The sequence below is a fragment of the Bos mutus genome, chromosome 8, assembly GCF_027580195.1.
Source record: "Bos mutus isolate GX-2022 chromosome 8, NWIPB_WYAK_1.1, whole genome shotgun sequence".
Lineage (NCBI taxonomy): Eukaryota > Metazoa > Chordata > Mammalia > Artiodactyla > Bovidae > Bos > Bos mutus.
Genome location: NC_091624.1, coordinates 50,485,215 through 50,506,245, shown reverse-complemented (window position 1 = coordinate 50,506,245; position 21,031 = coordinate 50,485,215). Strand labels below are relative to the sequence as shown.

The following is a 21,031-nucleotide window of genomic DNA, read 5'->3' as shown; positions in this document are numbered from 1 at the left end:
AGGCTTGGACTGGGAGTGGGAGGTGCTGGAGAAGTTGTGGAAAGAAAAGAGGAAAACTGTGGGGCCAAGGACAGATCCAACAAGGCTGTGGTTTCTTGGACAGTAGATATTTCAGGCTCATTCAGGGTAGGGTCTCTCAAAAGGATGAGACATCTAAGACTGCAAAAATAAAGAGTGGCTGATAGTTTTTATCAGGCCAAGGCTTGGACAAGACACTTTAGGTTTCTGAGAGTCAGTTTCCCTGTGGATTTGTGAGATGAGATGAAGGAGGGAGAGTGGCCAGAGGCTAGATTCATTTGTGATCTGCCCAAGCTAGGATATCTGTTATCCTGGATGACCAGATTGTGGTGAGGGGAACTGTGTCATCCCAAGGGCTCTGCTGGTTATGGGGAAGGCAAGGCCCCAGGATGCCAGATGAGGGGTGGTTCACGTCTGGTTTCAGTCCAGTTTCGCTGTGTTCAGACCTTCAGTTCAGTTCAGTCGCTCAGTCGTGTCCGACTCTTTGCAACCCCATGAATTGCAGCACGCCAGGCCTCCCTGTCCATCACCAACTCCCAGAGTTCACTCAGACTCACGTCCATCGAGTCGGTGATGCCATCCAGCCATCTCATCCTCTGTCGTCCCCTTCTCCTCCTGCCCCCAATCCCTCCCAGCATCAGAGTCTTCTCCAATGAGTCAACTCTTCACATGAGGTGGCCAAAGTACTGGAGTTTCAGCTTTAGCATCATTCCTTCCAAAGAACACTCAGGACCGATCTCCTTTAGAATGCACTGGTTGGATCTCCTTGCAATCCAAGGGACTCTCAAGAGTCTTCTCCAACACCACAGTTCAGACCCTAACAGCCATCAAAGCGCCTGGTCATCTGCAGCAGCGCTGTGCGGTCGGCAAGCGGCTGGGATTGTATCCCCAGCGAACAGGCAAGGAAATCGAGGCTCAGCGAGGCGCAGGAACCTTGTAGCGGGACGCAGCTCCTTAGTGCCACCGTGCGCTTGGCATCCTAAGCCCGAGCCTTCGCCGCACACCGACCAGCCAGGCTGAAAACGACAACTCCCAGAATGCTAGTCGGCGTGGGGCCGGAACCGGAAGTGGAGTCGGAGGCGGGACTTGGTGAGTGCCGCTTCCGCCGCGGGAGGAGACTGGTTCAGGTACGTAGGGCATTTGTTTGTGGGAGGAATCGGGCATGAGGGTCGGGCCTCTGATAGCCGCCTCCTTTGACCGTGTGGCAGAAGCCTGGGAAGCAGGCGCTCGCCCTGCAGTTGTGTGGCGCCAGACTCTTGATGATGGTCCTTTCTGCTTCCCGTCGCTTTCGCAGCCTGTGGGCCATACGGGGCCTACGTCGGGGTACTCTTCGAGCTTGGGGTCAGGGTGTTCTAGTGCTGAAGGTGCCAGAGGAGGAGAGCCGACTTTGGTAGCTAAAACCTAGAATGAAAAACTAAGAGAAGAGTTCAGAGGCTGGTCCATCACTTAGCGCCCAGGGATATATTCATCAGGTGCAACATGGGTTAGAAAAGTTCTGAGGCCTCCGTCAACTCAGAGATGGGGGTGGAGTGGAGGATTTATTAATTCAGCAAGTCTTTACTGAGCGTCTGTTATGTACGAAGCCTGTTTCCAGGCATAGAGGATATAGTGAACAATACAAACATAACACTTATAGGAGTGGGGACGTTCAGACCAAAAAATAAGTAAGATGTGTGCCATGTTGGAAAGGGAAAATTGGAATGTAGTGAGAAAGGTAGTAGTCATATAATTATCCAGGGGAAGAGGATTGAGGTAGAAAAAACAGCAAGTGCAAAGACCCTAAGGTGCTATATCCTTAGTATATTTAAGAAACATAAATATAGCAAGTATTGGTCAACAGCAAGTAGACCAGATAGTTCAGACAACAATAGATCATCAATAACAATCAGTGTAGGCCATTGTAAGTGTTCAGGAAAATAATCAATAAGCAATCTATAATAGGAATAGAAGAGAGTTTTATTCTAGCCAAATTGAGGAGTGTAGCATGGGAGACATAAAATCAGGAAGCACCTGAAGTGTGTTCCACCAGACAACAAAATGGGAGAACCTTATAAAGGTAAAAACTGCAAGGTTACAGTTAGTTACATGAGTTACTTGTCATGAATTATAATTGGAGCTGGCAAGAAATAAGGGTGCTTATTAGTAAGGATTGGTTAAGGTCTGAAATGGTTGCATAGTTATGAAAGGAGATCTTGAGACTGTAGGGTTGCAGCTGGCTGGTGTTATTCTGAATATGACTGATAGTGTCCTTGGGGGTCTGGTACAGTTCAAAGAAAGTTCAAGTTCTCAGTGGTGCAGAGACTTGTCTGAGACCAGGTCTTCAGTGGCCACCCAATTCCATTTTTGTCTGCCTGAACTCTTACTCCATTTTAATTTCAATGGATCATTACAGAGATTTACTTTTTCAAAGATACACGTTTCCTATTATGTTGGTAGCACACTGGACTCAGAGGAGTAGCCATGAGCAATGGTTATAGCATTCTTAATCTGCCACTTGCCTCTAGACTAGAGCACTTCTTTTACATATCTTCCTCAGGGATTTTGAACACCACTTTGAAATTATTACACTAGTTAAGTGTGCTGTAACAATAATTCTTCGTATTTTTCTACCTCAGCTCTTCTGATGGATATTACCCATTTTCTCTATGACTATGGCTTTCTGCTGCAGTAATATGTAAGTCAGAGGAGGGAATATGTAGATTTGAAAAGTGAATTCTGATACATCACCAGCACCTTAGAATCCTTGGTGGGATTTGGGCTGCTCTTTACCATAATTTTTGGCCAGCTCTAAACCTTCCAGGGTGTTTCTAGTATAGGACTTTGCATAGCATAGGTGCTTATTAAATATTTGCTAAAAGAATGGTTTTTAAAAATGGAAACGTAATGGGATAGGTAGGTTTTACCATCTCTGTCTCACCCTCAACTCATACACGCATTCCAAAGAAAATGAACTGATGTCACTGCAGCAGTGAATAATTATTGCTTGGAGGTGTCAGGGGTCATGCCTGTCTTCTAAAGAGGAAATTTGGCTTCCTTACTACTGAAAGGTTTCTGCGCTTACATATTTCTCTAGAAGACACACATGCTTTTCTCTGCGTTAGTATTTTACACACTTTAACACTATTTGTCACTTGGATATAGGGAAATACTTCTGCAAGTATAATAGTTCCTTTTTCTAATCTGGGTGACAAGGACAGAGGACTAAACGCATGGACTGGAAATTGGAAGGGAGTACTCAGAAAACAGAGTCACGGGTGCTGCAGGAGCACGAAATCACCCTAGACGACCCAGGTGAAGATGGTGTCTCTGAGAGCTTCCAGCTTCTACAGATTGATGTGGGATGTGAGCATTGGGAGCAAGAGACCCTGCCCACAGGCAGTGCAGCGTGGTGCTCGGTGAGTGGAACGAGTTGCCAGGTCACAGGCTTTGAGATGATGGAATGTCCCAGAGGCCGTATTTCAAGGATAGATCCTGGTAACGAGAAGATTGGGAATGAGTTAGGTGTATTCCAAGGGATGAGTTTCATGTTACCTGGTTTAAGGTTTAATTTCATTTGGATCATAGAAAAAGTAAATTAAGTTCAAGAGGAATCTTTGTATACCTCAGAAAGGTCAGGAAATCTCAACCCTGTTCCTAACAAATTTACTGTGACCTTGGGCATGCCACTTCTCTTTTCTGGGGTTCTGCTTTCTCTAAACACAATCTAGGCCATTTTTGTTTTTAAGACTAACACCGCTTTTCTCTCCTAATCCTATATCTAAATTTGAAAAATAAGTAACTATTTCTAATATTCATTTTCCTTTTTGGTGCTTATGAAGTTCTCAAACAATTTTGTTTTCTGGATAACATAAGAAAAATGTCCAAAGAAAGCAGAGGCACTGGGAAAAGATAGTTGCGGCAAAGAAGAGTAAAAGAAAACAAGAAAAAGAAAGACGAAAAGCCAACCGTGTAGAAAATTCAGGTAACGGTAAATTAGATTGTTCGTGTAATTATTAGTATATTTATTTGTTAGCAAACTGGTATCTGCTTGTTCCTGGAAGAGTGGGGATATTGTTTTTAAGTAAAAACATCTGGGAGATATGACCTATTGTTCTATTTTGTCGGGAATCAGAGTATCAAAGAAAGCAAAATTTAAGACTGCCTTTCACATATAGGCAGTCTAGTGCATATATGTGTTTATAAGCTCAGAAGTAGAAGGAATGATACCAACAACAGCTAATGTTTATTCAGGACTATGTACTAGGTTCATTGCTAAGAATTTTACCTGGTTTACCATAAGGGGCTTTTATTATCCTCATTTTCTCAGCAAAGAGATTGAGGCTCAAAGCAGTTAAATAACATGCCCAAGATCATATAGGTAATAAATGAACAAACTGAACTCTGCCTTAGATCCAGCAGTGTGTTCAGAGCACTGATTTCACTGTTCTGCGATACCTACACTGCCTAATGAATGAATACCTTGTATGAGCTTCCAGTTTCTCTTCTTATGCAAAAAGTACTCACCTGGCTGAGGAGATTAGTTCTTACTGAATAATATTTTTCTGCTTTTCCACTTTTATTCCTTTCTGGTATTTCTTACCCTAGGCATCTACCCGCAGCACAGCAAACGTTTTCTGAGATCCCTAATCAAGGAAAGACTTTTGGAAGCCAAGCACTCAGGCCCAAGACTCTGTATCGATTTGAGTATGACTAACCACATGTCTAAGAAGGTAAAGCATCCACTGAACTCTGAATGGCTGCTCACACGAGAGAGGTTCAGGTGGGAGCAGCTTTTACAAAGAGCATGACCAGCTCCAGTCTCTAGGATTCTCTAGAAATCCAGGAAATGTGCTTAGTTTTCTACACGTGGCTACTCAGTTCCAAGAGGGCTATTGTAAATAGGAAGAGAATAGACATCCTTTGGTTTAGTTTAAGATTTTTTTCCTTATATTCTGTTTTAAACCCAACGCATTTGCCACTGTGTTCATGGTGTCCCAAGTCTAGAAGGAGCCTTTCAGGTGTAATTGTCCAGGGAAATCTTTGGCTTTCTGCTAGGGAGAGGAATGTTTGCCTGGTTGCATGTTGTGGGGAGATTACCTGGTGGGAGGTCTTGCTACACTGTAGGTGTTTTGTAAAGCCCTGTTGGTGAAGGATGGCTTTTCACCCTAGGATTCTGCGGGTGGCTGAACACACAACACTCCACACCAGACAGATAAGATTGATAACAGTCACATGTACTCATCCGGAAAGGAGCATGATACTGCACAACATTTGGGCCACATGGGATTGCGTTCGGGAACAGAATAAATAGCCAGGGGTCATACTTTATAGGTTTCTGCAGGAAGATTGATTGATTTGTTGGAATAATGCTGTGGGTTGGCAGGAGCATTGAAACCCATTAAGATGCCCTGGAGGAGGGCATGGCAACCTACTCCAGCATTCTTGCCTGGAGAATCCCATGGACAGTGGAGCCTGCGACACAGTCCATGGGGTTGCAGCTAGTCAGACATGACAGAAGGGACTTAGCACACATGCACGCATTCAGGGATAAACAGGAACCCTTCATCAGAGGAATCCCTTTGATAAAAAAGAATTGTTTAGCTTGTGCACCTTATCAGTGGCAGCAGAATTTGGAGAGGAACTTGCAGCTCAGCCCTTCACAGCCCTCTCATTTTCACCAGATAACAAAGTGGCACACAGTATTGGACCTTGCTTTTGGGCCTTATATCTTAAAACGCATCTTTGTTTCCCATCGTCCCTGTTGTACGTGCTAGTGTCTCCATGTTTTTCAGAGAAATTAGTATCTGAGATTCTTCCGGGAAACCTCTAACTATAGCCCACTGAAAAGGTCAACCAAGAATTTTCTACTGTTTGTATTCATTGAGATATCAGATTAAATCAAAGCCTAAGGTTTCTTGTGTGTGTTTTTATTTTTTCCTGTACTGAACCAAGTCAGGCCAGATTGTGAAATAACCTTTCTATAAGGGTTATGTCTCTGAATCAGGATGGAAAGTTAAAAATTCCAAACCTATGACATTTCCTGGAGTTAGGGAGAATGTGCCAAGTTTACCTGAGGGAGTATAAAAATGCCTATACAGTAATCTAACCTCTTTTTAATAAATAGTAAATATCACATGGTAAGCTTTTTGATAAAAGCTAAAAGAGAAATAGAGTTACAAATATAGAAAACAAACTTACAGTTACCATGGGGTAAAGGGAGGGGCAAGGATAAATTGGGAGTTTGGGATTGACATATACACACTACTATGTATAAAATAGGTAACTAATAAGGACCTACTGTCAGAGAAGGCAATGGCACCCCACTCCAGTACTCTTGCCTGGAAAATCCCATGGATGGAGGAGCCTGGTAGGCTACAGTCCATGGGGTTGCTAAGAATCAGACACGACTGAGTGACTTCACTTTCACTTTTCACTTTCATGAGTTGGAGAAGGAAATGGCAACCCACTCCAGTGTTCTTGCCTGGAGAATCCCAGGGACGGGGGAGCCTGCTGGGCTGCCATCTATGGGGTCGCACAGAGTTGGACACTACTGAAGCGACTTAGCAGCAGTAGCATCAGCAAGGACCTACTGTATAGCATAGGGAACTCTACTCAATATCTTGTAATGGCCTATATGGGAAAAGAGTCTAGAAAAGAGTGGGTTTAGGTATAAATGATTCACTTTGCTGTACACCTGAAACTTAATACAATATTGGACGTCAGCTATACTTCAATAGAAGTTTTTTAAAAAGCTAAAATAAATATATATACACATGTATATATATGTATGTATTAGCCAGTCTAGAAGGAGGGAGAGGTCTTAGTTTTTTCATTAACTAACTATTTCTGGGCTGGTATCATTACCTTGACTTTCATCTGTAAGGTATGATGCCATGGGATGTAACACAAGTGCATACATACGTGTACGCACTTGTGGAGTAAAAGGGGCCATTGTATTTCATGAGCTTTCCCAGAGTCGTATTCAGTGAACTTACTCAGTAACCATTTGTTGATAATGAATTTAGAAAGAGTGGGCATGTTACTACCCTAAGTTATCCTTACTTTGAAGGAATTAAGTAGACTGGCTGGACAGATCCGAAGGTTGTATGGTTCCAATAAGAAAGCTGACAGGCCATTTTGGATCTACCTCACTGGGTTCACCACAGACAGCCCCCTGTATGAAGAGTGTTTGAGGATGAATGATGGATTTTCCAGTTATCTGGTAAGCCTTATTTTGCATATTATTTGAATTGTCATTTGAAAAGTAGGTTGGAGGAGATAATAGTAAGTTTTTTAACTTTTTCATATTTTGATGTAAAAAAATTTTATATAATTTATATATTTTCACTATTACAGTCTTAAAAAATTTAGAACCTCTCATCGGTTCTTATATTTAAAAATTTTCATCCTTCCCACTGCATTGGAAAACTAGTATTACCAGTATCTAGGGCTGTATTTTGTATCTGGTGTATTTTATACTAGACTGCATTCCAGGAATGTTTTAGGGAAATGCCATGACTCCTTGTTCTTAAAGTGCAGAATTTGGAAACATGAGTTTTGAGGGGAAGAGAGAATCCTTATGGAAGTAATATGGATTTAAGATGAGTTTTAGGGAGTATTAAGTTATTTTCAGTACTTTCCTTAGGATCTCTTAAATGTAGACATTGGTATACAGGTAGGAATCTAGATCAGTGCCTAAGAAGTGACTCTAAAAGTGCCCTTGTGTGTTTGCATCGTGTAGCTGAGACTGAGTAGTGTGACCTTTCCCAGGGAGGTCCTCGGAGGCCCCAGGTGTGAAAAGTGCCGTTTGCATTGCTGCCCAATTAGTCATGGTGCTGTTACCTTCATATCCCTCCTGTAATGCGCCATTCCCAGCTTTATTTCTCTGTACATGTTTTGTGATTCCTGCATATGAGCCAAACAGATCCATTCTAAGGCCCGTGTAGTTCAGCCCTCTTGCTTTCCTGTCTTCGTGCTTTTCTTAGATGATTCTCTCCAGTTTGAATACATTTTCCTTTTGTCTGTGTCAGTCTCACCTCTTTTCAGAAACCCAGTTCCAGCATTCCCTTCACTACAAGGTCGTTGCTGGTGCTGTCATTCCCTCTCTGTAGTCCCAGGGCGTGCTCCCTGTGTGTCAGGGCCTCATTACCACTTTCTGTCTCATTTTGTAAGGTTGAATGTCTGTGCCTTTCTACTTCTGCTCCCCAACTGAGCCCTTTCTGAGAACAGGTTGTCAGACATGTATCCCCTTGGTGCACCTGGAGCCAGGCCTGATAGAAACCACTGCGTGCTCTGTAAGTGACTGGGTGCTGCAGTGTGGGCTGTGTCTTAATCTAGTTAACACTACATTGGATTGTTTACATTTTTCAGCTAGACAGAACAGAAGAAGACTGCTTTAGTTTATTTCCTCTGGAAACCCTTGTGTACCTGACTCCGGACTCAGACCATGGTATGTTCTTTATGCATTCATTGCTTCTTAGCCCTTTATTTCATTATTCCTGGTGTCAGAATTTGTTAAAGCCACCCATGGTGTATCCAAGGTAAAAAAGGAATGAACGTTAATTGCACACCTCTTATGGATAGAGACCTCACTGGATACATTGTATTTGTCCTGCCATGTGTACAAAGCTGCACAGATTTAGGGTCTCCATCCTCAGTTGGACCTTGTGAGCTACTTGGTAATCCTCCTGAGTTTTCCTGGTCACCTCCTTGCATTGACTCTTTTTGGATCAATGTCAGATAAATTTTTTTTTCCCTGAAAATTATCTATTTCACATAATTTTCACTTGTATTAAGTTGATCTCAGTAGTTGTCTAATTATTTTATATTTCTCTGAAATTTTACCTCCTTTCTGTATCCTGATGGTGATCTGAGTCTGCCTATCTGATTAGATATGCCAGTGGTTTATCTATTTAATTGAACTTTCCAGGGGATTAGCAAATCTACTCTCTTTTCATTTCCTATTTCATTGAATTTCTACTTTTTATCGTTAATAAATTCTTTCCTTTTACAATCTTTGGATTTAGAAATTATAAAACAGATTAATCTTAATGGCCTTTATTTTTTCATTAGCTCTTGAAAATGTTGATCTAAACAAAGTTTACATCCTTGGTGGACTTGTGGATGAAAGCATTCAGAAGGTAAGTGTACATTTTAGGCCTGACAACTGCATTTTGAAAAATGAAGCTTTCTTTTAGAGGCACCTGCCCTGTCGTAATCTCACCCAAAAGACGTGAGAATCCAGAAGGAGTAGGAATAAAGAGCCTACTCTATCTAGGTTGACCCTCCTACTTGCCAAGTTCCCTCTCTTCTTATCACCAATGTTAACAATCCTGATACCTGACAGAATCCAGTCAGGGACTAGAGTGGGGAGTATTTGGTAATTACATAAATAGCCATTATTGAATTCCTTTCTTATTTTCTTGTCTTCAGTTCTGTAGGGATTACTCTGATCTTGACCAAGGAATTTGTTTTAAAAAAAAAAAAAAATGGTTGGCTGTACCAGATCTTAATTGTGGCACATGAGATCTTTAGTTGTGGCACGTGAGATCTAGTGCCCTGACCAGGGCTCACACCCAGGCCCCCTGCATTGGGAGCCAGGAGGCTTAACCACTGGACTGCCAGGGAAGTTCCTACCAGGGAAGCTTTCAACATTCTTACCAATTATTTGTTCTTTGTTGAAAGAGTAGTTTGTTCCTTCTTGGATCATCTTCCCTGTTGACAGACGTCTTACCCATAATCTCAACCGCAGTAGAATTGTCCAGGTTTCTTTTGTTGAATTTGAATTTTTGTTGAGATAATTTTTTATGCTTAATAATTAGGATATTCTGTAGATGTAAATAATGATATAATGGTTAAAATGTATAAAAAGGAGCACAGCGAAAAATAAGTCTATCTCTCATCTTTGTCGCCCAGCGTCTGCAGTGTGAGGCAGCCATGGTTTTCTTGTGTATCTCTTGATATATTCTGTGACCACACAAGTATGTATTTATGGGTTTATGGGCATGTTAAATTAATATATTTTTTCATGTATAAGAGTGTATTTTTTCATATGTATGTGAGATACATACACATTTAACACAAATGATATTTAACTGTACTGCATTTATTCTAAAAAAAGTCAGTGTTCCACGACTCCATAATGATAGTCTTAAAATATGGACAGGAGGTAGGGGTAGGGGAGCGCTGTAAAGAATGTCAGCTAATAAATGAGAAACGAATAATAGAATTGAAAAGTCGCCATTTTGTCACTCCCAGTGTAATCATTGATTCAGGGAACTGACTGAAAGAAAGGTTGTGAGGGAACTAACTATTCATGTGGTCTCAAAGTACCAGCCCACGGATTAGAAAGGCAAAAGTGTACCCTTAAAATGGAGTGATCTGGAGTTCACCATCTTAACAAATGATCAAACAGAATCCCCAGTGGTGGCAAGTACCTCCTTATGATGGAATCTCACCTGTGATGTATTCTTACTAGAAAATGTTTAAACTGAATTTAATCATCAACAGACCTAGGATGTGAGACATTCTATAAGACAACTGGACCAGACTTTCAAAGAAGTCAGTGTAATGAAACCTGATATGGCTATGGGGGCTATTTTAGGTTAAAAAGATTAAAAAGACAGAACAGCAAAGTGCATCTCCTGCAGCAGAGTGACAGCCCCTTTTTTGAAGCATACAGTTCTAGAGGGCCAGTGAGCAGTGTGTAATATATAGATGCACAAATGTAACACACTGTCCTCTTTATTTTCCACCAACATTTAAACTGAAAAATAACTGGTACGAAGATTTGTCAAAGGTATAGAACTTTCTGGTTGCTACTTAAGAGTTTGGCTCCTTCACTGCTGCTGCTGCTAAGTTGCTTCAGTTGTGTCTGACTCTGTGTGACGCCATAGATGGCAGCCCACCAGGCTCCTCTGTCCCTTGGATTCTCCAGGCAAGAACACTGGAGTGGGTTGCCATTACTTTTCCAATGCATGCATGCATGCTAAGTCGCTTCAGTCGTGTCCGACTCTGCAACCCTATGGACAGCGCCCACCAGGCTCCTCCGTCCACAGGATTCTTTATGCAAGAATACTGGGGTGGGTTGCCATTTCCTCCATCACAGAAATATACTAAGAAGAGCATTTATTCAAGGGGAATCATTTTATCTTTTAAGTGTTCAGAGAACAGAAACTAGACTGTAAACTCCTTCAGGGAAGCATCCAAGTCTCCTCCTATGTACTCTAGTTCAAAGTAATTATAAAATAATGGAGTAGACTTTAATAATCACAGCTCATATATGCAAGAGGTTGTTAACTTTCAAAGAAGTCCTTTGAGTAGCTGTACCTTTATTTCATCCAAATTGCATCACTTAAAACATTTTTGGAAGGTCTTTCTTGGAACCGTGTTTCATGTGAATCTGAGAGGCTAGTAGTCCAGTGTCAGAAGAAGGAAGGTGCTAGGCCTGCTCTATGCTGTTCCAGTTCTTTAGACCACACCCACAGTGGTCAGTCAATATGGGATGATAAATGAAAAGACATTGACAAGCTAGAACAAGTTCAGAAGAGGTTGACCTGAATAATGAAGGGACTCAAAACTAAATCATGGTCAAGGAAAAGTTGACAGAACTGAGACTGTCAGCCTGGAGATGAGAGGATTCATAGGGCACGATCCCTGCCTTTGAGTATCTGAATGGCTGTCCTGTGGAAGGGCCATTTGACTTGCCTGGTATGGCTCTGGAGGAAAAGAACTAGAACAAATGACCAGAAGTCTCAGAGGAAATAGAAAATGTGCCTCAATATCAAGATTTCCTATTAACTGCTACTATCAGAATTGGAATGGGTTACCCCAGGACGCATGAACTCCCTGTCACAAGAGTTGTCCATTTAAAGCCAGAGGCCACCTGGGAACGAGGTCATAGAGAATAGACAAACATTGAATGGGTGGTTGAAGTGGAATAGTTGACTATCAAGGTCCCTTTCAAACCTGAGTATGCTAATTTTCTCAGTAATCTAAAACTTTAATCCTGAGATTCCAAATATGTAGATGACTTTCCTGGATCTTCTTAAAAGGTAGTGAGTATAATTTAAACTCAGTCCATGACTCAGGGACATCTTTAAGGGACATTAATAACTGTACTGTAATGCTTAATGGCCTCAGTACTCTGAAGCTAAATGACCTCGGATTGTTGGATTTTTTTGAGTTCTGTCTCCTTTTTGTAGTTTTCAGAACCTTGCCTTTTCATCGGGCTGTATCGGGCTGTATGTTCTTATACCTTAATGCTGTCTTGTTGCTAGTGGTGTAATTAACTTGAATCCCGTCTCCTCATTTCTAATTTGCTGCTACCAGTTGGCGGTGGCTGACAACTCCAGATATCCAGAATTGGATCTTACTGAATTCGGGCCAGTAATGTTCTCTGGTTGATTAGACTGCTTGGATTTTTGGATGCAGATTGTGACTGCAGATATGCCTCTTTTTACTTCCTTCCTTCTTGGTTGTATTGATAAGTAGCCGCAAGTAGAAGCTAGCAGATAAATGGCTTCCAAATAAGTGGGTTATTGCTGCATAAGCCATTTCTTACTTGCCAGAAATACTCATTATCTGCAGTTTCTTCCTTTCTATTTTTTTAATACACATCATTTAATTATGATTACAGATGTAAATGGTAAATGAGAATTCTCACAATTTGCTCTGCTGCATATTACATTGAGAATAACTTCATGTATTATTTTTATAAGAAAAATGTTTGTGATTTACAGAAGGTGACATTTCAGAAGGCCCAAGAACACTCTGTTAAGACTGCCCGCTTACCAATCCAGGAATATATGGTCAAATGCCAGAATGGGAAGAACTATCATTCAGAGATACTGACCATCAATCAAGGTACTGCTCACATGGCCCATGCTTAATATATGTTAGTTATGCTACTGCTTCTTTACATTGTATTTAAGTATAAATGGTCCTTGAAGCAGCCTCCCATGTGACTAATGTGCTTGGACTTTATTGTATGCACTTTGTGACAGGTATCCTGGCCTCTCAGAGGCATTTTGCATTTTCTTCCTATTCCCAACTGTGTTACAGATGGTTGAAATTGTTTCTTTGTCCTAGTATGCCATGCCTTCAGCCTGTCACCGAACAGTGAATTCCTGTTTGTCCTTCATGATTCCATTCACAGGCATCTTGGCTGCTCCCTTCCCCTTCAGGCCATGTCAGGCCCCTCTGTTGTGTTCCCATTGTACTGTGTCCCTCTCTGCTGCAGCATTGTCCATTCACAGGCCTGTATCTCTCAATGTAGGTTGAGATCCTTGTAGGTAAGCAGGGCCTTTGTCTTTGCCTGTCTCCCCAGGAGACATAGGTGGTACCATATGTGGTGGAGTAGATCTGTTGATTGAAATATTCCAGAACACTTTTTTCCTTGTTAGTCATATACTAATTCTCTTTTTTCCTCTGTGTGGTCCCTTTGTTTTCTGTTTACCCTTCTAACAGTGTTTGATATCCTGTCTACTTACTTTGAGACTCAAAACTGGCCTGAAGCATTGAAGAAAGGAGTTTCTTCCAGAAAAGGCTATGTTCTTCAGAACTCAGTGGAATGATGGAGAGCCTAAGGAGGCAGCTGCAGGAGGTGAAGTTGCTGGAGTTGTCTTGACCAAAGAGCAGAGCAGAAGATGGTGGTAGTACTCATTGGCCTTTACTTGACATCTTGGCTGTTCACTGGGATGAAGAGGGACCACATTTTATGCTCTTTTGTATCTCCCATAGTGCCTGTCTCACAGGAAGTGCCCAGATACATGTTGACTAACTAGAAAGTTTACATAACAATGAATTAGCCCTAAGACTACATGGCTTTGGATGTGTTAATTCATCTTCGGTACATCTATTTATGAAATAGCTACTCCTAAGAGTAGCTTAAATAATCAAGTAGGAATTATTCTATCATGAGTTGAATTTTCATTGCACAGGCATCATAAAGTTGCATGACTTTGTCCAGCCATCTCAAACATGCTGATTTTCCCCAGCTCAGTAATATGCTATACAGACTTTGCAGGGTCAGCCTGTCCTAACAGCCCTGCTTTAAGCCCCCATAGCATTTTGTTCCATCTGTGTGGCTCCTACTTTGTCTCCCCTATTCTGAGGATGGGCAGTGAGTGTTTCTTTCTTCCTAATAGTAGCCTTGTAACAATTTGTGGCAGTATCTTTGTATCCTTATGAGCTTTGTACCAACTAGATTCTTCATATATACTTGTGATTAACAGGTCAAATTGAAAAGCACACAGTATTGTAAGTCTAACTTGAAGAGACAGAAAATACATTGCATCTGTCACAAGTATGTTAGGTAACCTAAATCTCAGTGATCCGTTTTTTTCATGTCGTAGTCAGGTAGAGTTGCTTCAGTTACTCTAGCCAGTTTGGGTTAGTAAACTTGTTAATTTAGCTGCTAGCAAGTTCAGAAAATGTATTCTATATCTTAGAAGAATCAAAAGGTTACTTTTCTGCTCTGTCCCCTCTCCTTCACAATTTAAGTTCCTCAAGAGCTGTGATCACTTGATATATTTTATCAGTGTCTTTTTACTACTTACAAATGGCCCAGTCTTCAGGAAACATGTTTAGGAATACATAATGCTCCTTGGTCTTTATCAGCTTACTGAATGTGTTCTATAATCCTTGGTCTTTATCAGCTTACTGAATGTGTTCTATAATCCTTGGTCTTTATCAACTTACTGAATGTGTTCTATAATCTGTCATCGGAAAGAACCTATGGATAGGCTTCAGGGGTCTGTAACTAGGTCTCTTAACAGAACCACTGACCTGGATCATCTGTCAGGCTTCATTTTCACCTTTAAAGGCTTTGCTTAAAATGCAAATTTCCTCTCTGACTCCCTCACAAACCTCGTTTTTTTTCCAAAACCCACAAGTAGTTTTTTGTTTGGCTTCCCAGAAATGATTTTAACAAAGTAAGATCTGGCTAGACTTGGAATCAGAGACCTTCATTATAGTGTTATCTATAGAACAATAAAAAACTACACATATCTAAAATATCCTATAACATGAAAATGAAATATTATACAACTATTGAATTTTTAATAGCAGTCACAAAATATATTACATGTTGTTTAATGTGGACAAAGTATACAATGGAGTGGTATATAGAGTATAATCCTGTAGTTCCAATTTGAAAACCATACATTCACATACAGTAGTTGAGAATGTAGGCCAAGTTAATCCATGCCTCAGTTTCTTCAACTAGAAAGTTAAATGTCTTTGCAGTTACTAAGTGAATTAATCCATGCAAAATACTTGGAACCAATAATTGTTAGCTGCTACATACTCACCCACTAAATAGTGGGATTACAGGTGGTTTTTGTTTGCTTTATATTTTTTTATGTATTCTGCATTTTCTTTGGTGAACATATTTTACTATCAGAAAATAGTTTTATCTTAATGCTCACTTCCACTTACAGAAGCTACACTCTAGCAAAGTAATAGTTAACATCAAATAAACCGTAACAGTAACTGTTAGTAAACTTTATTGTAAAAAAACAAAAAACTACATCATGGCTTCATGATTTTTCTCACCCATAAGAATCTGGGTGGCAACCAGTAACTTTTTTATAAAAATATTTTATTTAGCACTATAATAGACAATATGTACATTCACATCTTGTCTCCTGAAGATTTAATGTGGAATTACCTGAGAAACCTTTTCCCCAGGAAACCCAGTCTCTTGGTTCAGCTGACCCATAAAAAAGCCCACATAGGTCTTCAGCTCTCTGCCAATCTGGAGAAGATTTGTTTTCTTTGATCTGCTGTCATGTGTTCACAAGCTTCTAAAATGTTTGCCAAAATCAGAGTCTGCTGAATGGTTTTTGCCTTAACCCATATTCTTCCATTCATTCCAAATACTATCTCCAGGGGGTAGAGTTTTCCCACTTCTTGTAGGATTTCGCAGTCTGGAGCTAACAGCCTGGTGAGGAAGGGAAAGAAAACAAAACTTTATTAAGTGACAGGGTGTGCCTTGACTTTACTTCAGGGGACTCCTTTTCTGGGCAGTTCTCCCCAGTCACTCAGAGCTCCACCAACATCACTGCAAAACAACAAGGCACATGAAAACATCTACTCCCCTTTTTCTTCCAAGAAGCTTTATAACTTACAGGTATACCAGAGGTCACAATGGTGGGCTATCCTCTAAAGAAACCAATCTCCCTATGCCACCAACTTCACAAAAAAACATATAAAGTTCTTCCTTCACATTGTCAGAGCACCTTAATTCTAGACTTAAGAACTGTAGCTTTTTTATTGTCTCTGGTGCTAAAAGAACACTTTAACCTTGTTTTCCTGACCATGTAAATTATTCTTAGGTATTAAATTCAATACTTGGAGGAGAGTGTTGACTCTTTCAAACCACAAAATGTTGCTTGGTTAATAACATGCTGCTTTAAATGTCCTGAACTAATTCTGCAAATCTGCAAAATAAGTAGCAAAGAGAGATATGGAAGATAGCTGCGAACCTCAGCTTTAGGAGTAAAGCCCTTTAACAGGGCATAGCTTTGGGTAGGTGAAGATCTAAACCTAACAAAGAGAATCTGCCTCTGGGAACTATTAAAAGAACAGTAAAGCAGGAGCCTTTTGTAAATGTCTGCATAAGTCTGAGGGTCACATCACTCTAGCTTAATTTGGCTCCCATTATAAGAGAAATATGATTTTGTATTAATAAAATACAGATAATAAATTGCATCTGTATTCAAGTAACTTAGAAGGGGGAACGCCAGTTTTCACATTTGGTCTGAGTATATATAAGGAACAACTGGCCTACCAGCAGAGAAGTCCAGATTCCATATCAATACAGAAACTATAATGACAAATATGTCTGAATTTTATCTATTCACATTGAGAGGATGGGGCTAAATGCAAATGCAAGAGTTTACAACTGTGCTAAAATGGATACTGATTTTTAACTTTGAAGAGATAACAGCCATTGTTATAGCCAAAGATTAGTCAGCTTTCTAAGAAGGTATAATATAAAAGACAACAGGCAAGCTGGAAAGCATCAGACTTACTTTCTAATTAAGCCCAAAGTGACTTTAAAAAGCAGACCATCCTGTCCAATCACACCCATTCCATTGGCTCGTCCACAGCTGTCAATACAGACCATCTCTGGTTCCATGTCTTTATTAGCAACCACAAATTGGCCATAGATGAGATCTCCGACCTACAATGATAATTAAAAAACATCATTTCTTCTCAGCAAACTATGCTACAGGTGTTGCTATTGGCTGTTTTCAATAGGCGTCAATGCCAGTCATCTGCAATTCTGTGGTTAAATAACAGACTACACTCCAGGATTCTCACAGTCCTGCTGGAGTTGTGTCCTAAAAGAAGGCAAATTAAAGCATGTACCCTCACCCTTCCCTTCCCAGAAAATCCCCAGACTGGGAGCCTCAGCAAAGCCAGAGTGCCCACTGGGGTTACACTGTCAACTACAGTAGCCACTACTCACATGTAATTATTTAAACTTACATTTAATTAAAACGATGTACTTAAAATGCAGTTTTTCAGTTGCATTAGCCACATTTCAAATGCTCAATAGCCATGTGTGACTTAGTGGCTCCCATAATACTCAGTGCATATGTAAAACACTAGCATCACCACAGAGTTTTATTGCACAGCACTGCTTTAGGGAACTACACAAGCAACAACCCCTGGCATGCAAATTGTTCAAAGCAAACAGAACACTGGCAATTCATTGACTGTTCTCCATACAATAATTACTTTAAAAGCCTCAAGAGTTAAACTTCAAAATGACAAAAACTATGGAAATGAAGAAAAACTATGGTACTTGTTTCATTAAGTACCAACAACTGCTGGTTACTCAAGGAACTAGAGAGAACATGCTCTGCCTTTTAGAAGCATTTAGTTTCAGAGGGCAGTGGGGATATATATGTTAACAAACTTCATTCACAGCTGAATCCAGTAAGTAAGAAAAATGACTGAGAATTAGGGATGTTTTTACAGAGGGGTAGTGGTGCTCAGCCTGGGTCTTGAAAGACCAGAATGTGTTCCACAGGTTGAGAAGAGGATAAAGCAGTCCAGACAGAGGGAACAGCATTACAGGAGCAGGAGATTATGAATTGAGTGGTGCTCTTAAATAGTTCGGTGTAATTCAGGCAGGGCCACATGGAGATATAATTATGGATGAGGGAAGACCTCTGGAAATAGTAATATGTAGGCTTTGAAGAACTTTTTCTTTTGCAGAAAGGGGTATGAGAGGCTGTCAGCTCTTAAAAGCCTGGATGAAGGGGCAGAAGTGTACAGGTAGGATGTTACTAAGGAGGTCACTGACTTAAGTCCAGTCAAGAGACAGCCAAGGCCTGAACTTGCAAAGTGGACATAAAGGGGTGGACATGTGGCAAATCAGAGAGACTTGACACGAGGGATGAGTGAGAAAAGGCAAAGAAACCTCCAAATTTCTGGCTTGGACGGACAGGAAGAGTGTGGCCATGCTACCTGAAAAGCCCAAGTTGAAACTTGAAGTAGCAAGACTGCTTCTCTTGTCAGCTGCAAAATGGGATTGTTGGGAAACAGTGATGTAACTGAAACGGTGAGATACAAGTCCCAGGACCCACATCCAGGAAAGACGGATGAGTGATGTGGCAATTTCCACCACTGTTCCTTCCTTCCTCCCTAAGCCTCTGGCTTACTTCTTTGTCCAGTGTATATGGATGTAACAAACAACAGATACAACCTTTCAATTCAGCAGAGATGAAAACATCCCCCAACATAGCAAATGTAAACTAAGTATGTGGCTTTGGTCCCAGAGGTGGAGCATCTGAAAGAACTCTTGAAGCCTGGAGTGATTACAAAGATGCTCTAAGATCATCCAATAGCACTAGGAAAATCAGACAGTTCCGGTAGCCTTCTGGATATATGACTGTTTAGGAAATGGATATTTGCTACTTTTGAAACCAAAGGTCCTGTTGTTACCTGCACATTAGGTCTGTTTCTTTTAGTTGCACCTTCAAATGCCAAGTAAGACAGGGAAGCTGGCTCACTCCCTCCAACATCAACTTTGAATATGTCTCCAGACTTAGCTGTCACTATGCCAATCACATGGTCTCCTTTCACCGGGACATACTACAAAAAAATGAGATAACAACCATAAATGACAATCATTTTTAAGACATCTTCAACAAGTCCTCAGCGGTTATGTTTATCAGTTAAATATTTAGAAAATATTTTAAAACCCATGTTTACAAATCAATACAAACCTTACAACAAACCTAATCATGTCACTCTCCCTAAAAGAAAACCAATCACATGATAAAACTCTCAGATTTCCAGCTTCTAACAGTGTTCATTTAAGTCTGTATCATCTTATTTCTTCTGAATTCTTAATCGGAAACTCCCTAGCTTTTGTTTGCGAGAGTCCAGTGATACAGGGGTCCTCAACCAAGCAAGGCCATTCTGTTGTTAGTTTCTTCCTATGTGAAATTTCTTACTTATTCTAAGAGAAACTGAACTCCCTGTGACATCCACTCATTGAACTTGATTCTTTGGAACCCCGAAAGGCAAGTCTGTTGCTCCCTGACCTATGGGGTTTTGAAGACAATGACCACGTCTCACAGTCTTTATCCCCTTATGCGCCCTTATATTCCCAGGCTCGTTTCTTTACTGGTCGCCCATCTAGGGCCACGTTCCAGCTGTTCACGGTCCCTCTAAAGGAATTGTAGAAGTAAGCACAAGACTCTAGTGGCTCTTGGCTAGCCTTACCAGAGGAAGGCTCCAGGGCCCCTTCCGTGCTTCCGAAGAGTATCCTCGGCCTTCTCCCGGCCGGACAACCCCTCCGGAGTCCCAGCTTACCCGTTTCTGCTGCGAGTCCACCCAGTAAACGCCACCGCCGCTGCCACTGCCGGGCTCCTTGTGACGGAGCCGGCCGCACTTGGTGACCAGCAGTCGGTCGCCGCAGCGCCGCAAGCCTGGGCCGCACACCACGCGTCCCCGGGAGCGCGCTGTGGCGTTTAGGCGCAGCGGTCGCTCCCCTGCACCTCCTGGGCCGTCTCCGTCCTCCTGATCTGGCAGTAGCAGCTCCTCGCCCGGCAGCACCACTTGATCTAGCACCGTCCGCGCTGCCCGCGCCCTGCAGCCAGCCAGGGACTCCGCTGGAACACCCGCTGCTTCGGCCATCACGGGCGTCACTATACAGTTTCCGGCTTCCGGCTCCGCGACCAATCGCCAGCCCTCTCAAGACTTTACGTTTCCGGCAGCACAGACTTGTGGGACTTGAACCTGTTTTCCAAAGTCCGATCGCGCTGGGTCGGCGGGTTCCTTCATGATGGCTATGATTGTGTCATTAGCTGGCCGTGCATCCAGCAGTCTGTTCGCAGGTCCGCAGGAGAAACGCGTAGCTTGAGTCAGTCGCGGAGCCTCCTATCCCGGCGTCTGAGATGCACAGTGGGATATGAGACCTCGCCACCTTTCGTTCGTGGAAACCTTGGGAACTGAGCAGGCCTTCGGGAGTTGGCTCTCTCTTCTGACTCTACCTTCAGAGGGACCACTAATCTTTTATCAGATAGAGTATTCAGTATTTTTTCTTTTCTTTTTTTTTTAGTTCTACCAGTTTATTGCTACCAACCCGTGACCCTCCACCCTCATGCACACATGCTCAGTCATGTAACCTCATGGACTGCAGCCTGCCAGGCTCCTCTGTCCATGGACTTTTCCAGGCAAGAATACTGGTCAGTATTTTCTTTTTCATAGGAAACTTTTATCTATTGACGTTGTGGAAGACCAGAGAAGAATAGAAAGAAAATGAAAAGCATTAGTTTTGCTCCCTGTTTGTCTTTCTGCCAGGCTGTCAGCTAGTTCTCCCTTTTTTTTTTTCTAGCGCAGGTCCTGGCACGAAATAAATAATACCTGGTGAATGAATGAATGAAAATGAATGTTGACATTTTGGTGTGCGTTTCCTTCCCCCTCCCCCTGAAAATATTTACATATCACATGCATATTTCCGTATAACTGAGTTTCCCCTCCACGGCCTGGGAAAATCAGTAACTGCAGT

General features: G+C 41.6%; 2 protein-coding genes across 5 annotated transcripts; one reads left to right on the top strand and one right to left on the bottom strand.

Annotated features, from left to right (window-relative positions):
• Positions 1–1,079: 1,079 nt before the first annotated feature.
• On the top strand, positions 1,080–13,816 carry TRMT10B (tRNA methyltransferase 10B). Of its 4 annotated transcripts, none has more exons than XM_070375624.1 (9): positions 1,080–1,145; positions 3,216–3,413; positions 3,871–3,979; positions 4,603–4,727; positions 7,067–7,219; positions 8,368–8,446; positions 9,070–9,137; positions 12,738–12,861; positions 13,465–13,816. In XM_070375624.1, exons 2-9 carry the CDS (start codon positions 3,228–3,230, stop codon positions 13,569–13,571), a joined length of 951 nt encoding a protein of 316 aa, XP_070231725.1. In that variant the 5' UTR covers positions 1,080–1,145; positions 3,216–3,227; the 3' UTR covers positions 13,572–13,816. The 4 variants fall into 4 exon arrangements, 3 of the variants coding, with proteins under 3 accessions (XP_070231725.1, XP_014336999.1, XP_070231726.1); XM_014481513.2 differs by having other exon boundaries at positions 1,092–1,145; positions 3,211–3,413; XR_011465117.1 differs by lacking the exons at positions 1,080–1,145; positions 13,465–13,816 and adding exons at positions 1,171–2,074; positions 9,913–10,795 and having other exon boundaries at positions 3,211–3,413.
• Positions 13,817–15,486: 1,670 nt separating this feature from the next.
• Positions 15,487–20,187, bottom strand: EXOSC3 (exosome component 3). Its single transcript, XM_005905966.2, has 4 exons — positions 19,834–20,187; positions 18,958–19,107; positions 17,034–17,185; positions 15,487–15,940 (listed from the first exon to the last, which is right to left on the bottom strand). Exons 1-4 carry the CDS (start codon positions 20,155–20,157, stop codon positions 15,739–15,741), a joined length of 828 nt encoding a protein of 275 aa, XP_005906028.1. The 5' UTR covers positions 20,158–20,187; the 3' UTR covers positions 15,487–15,738.
• Positions 20,188–21,031: the final 844 nt, after the last annotated feature.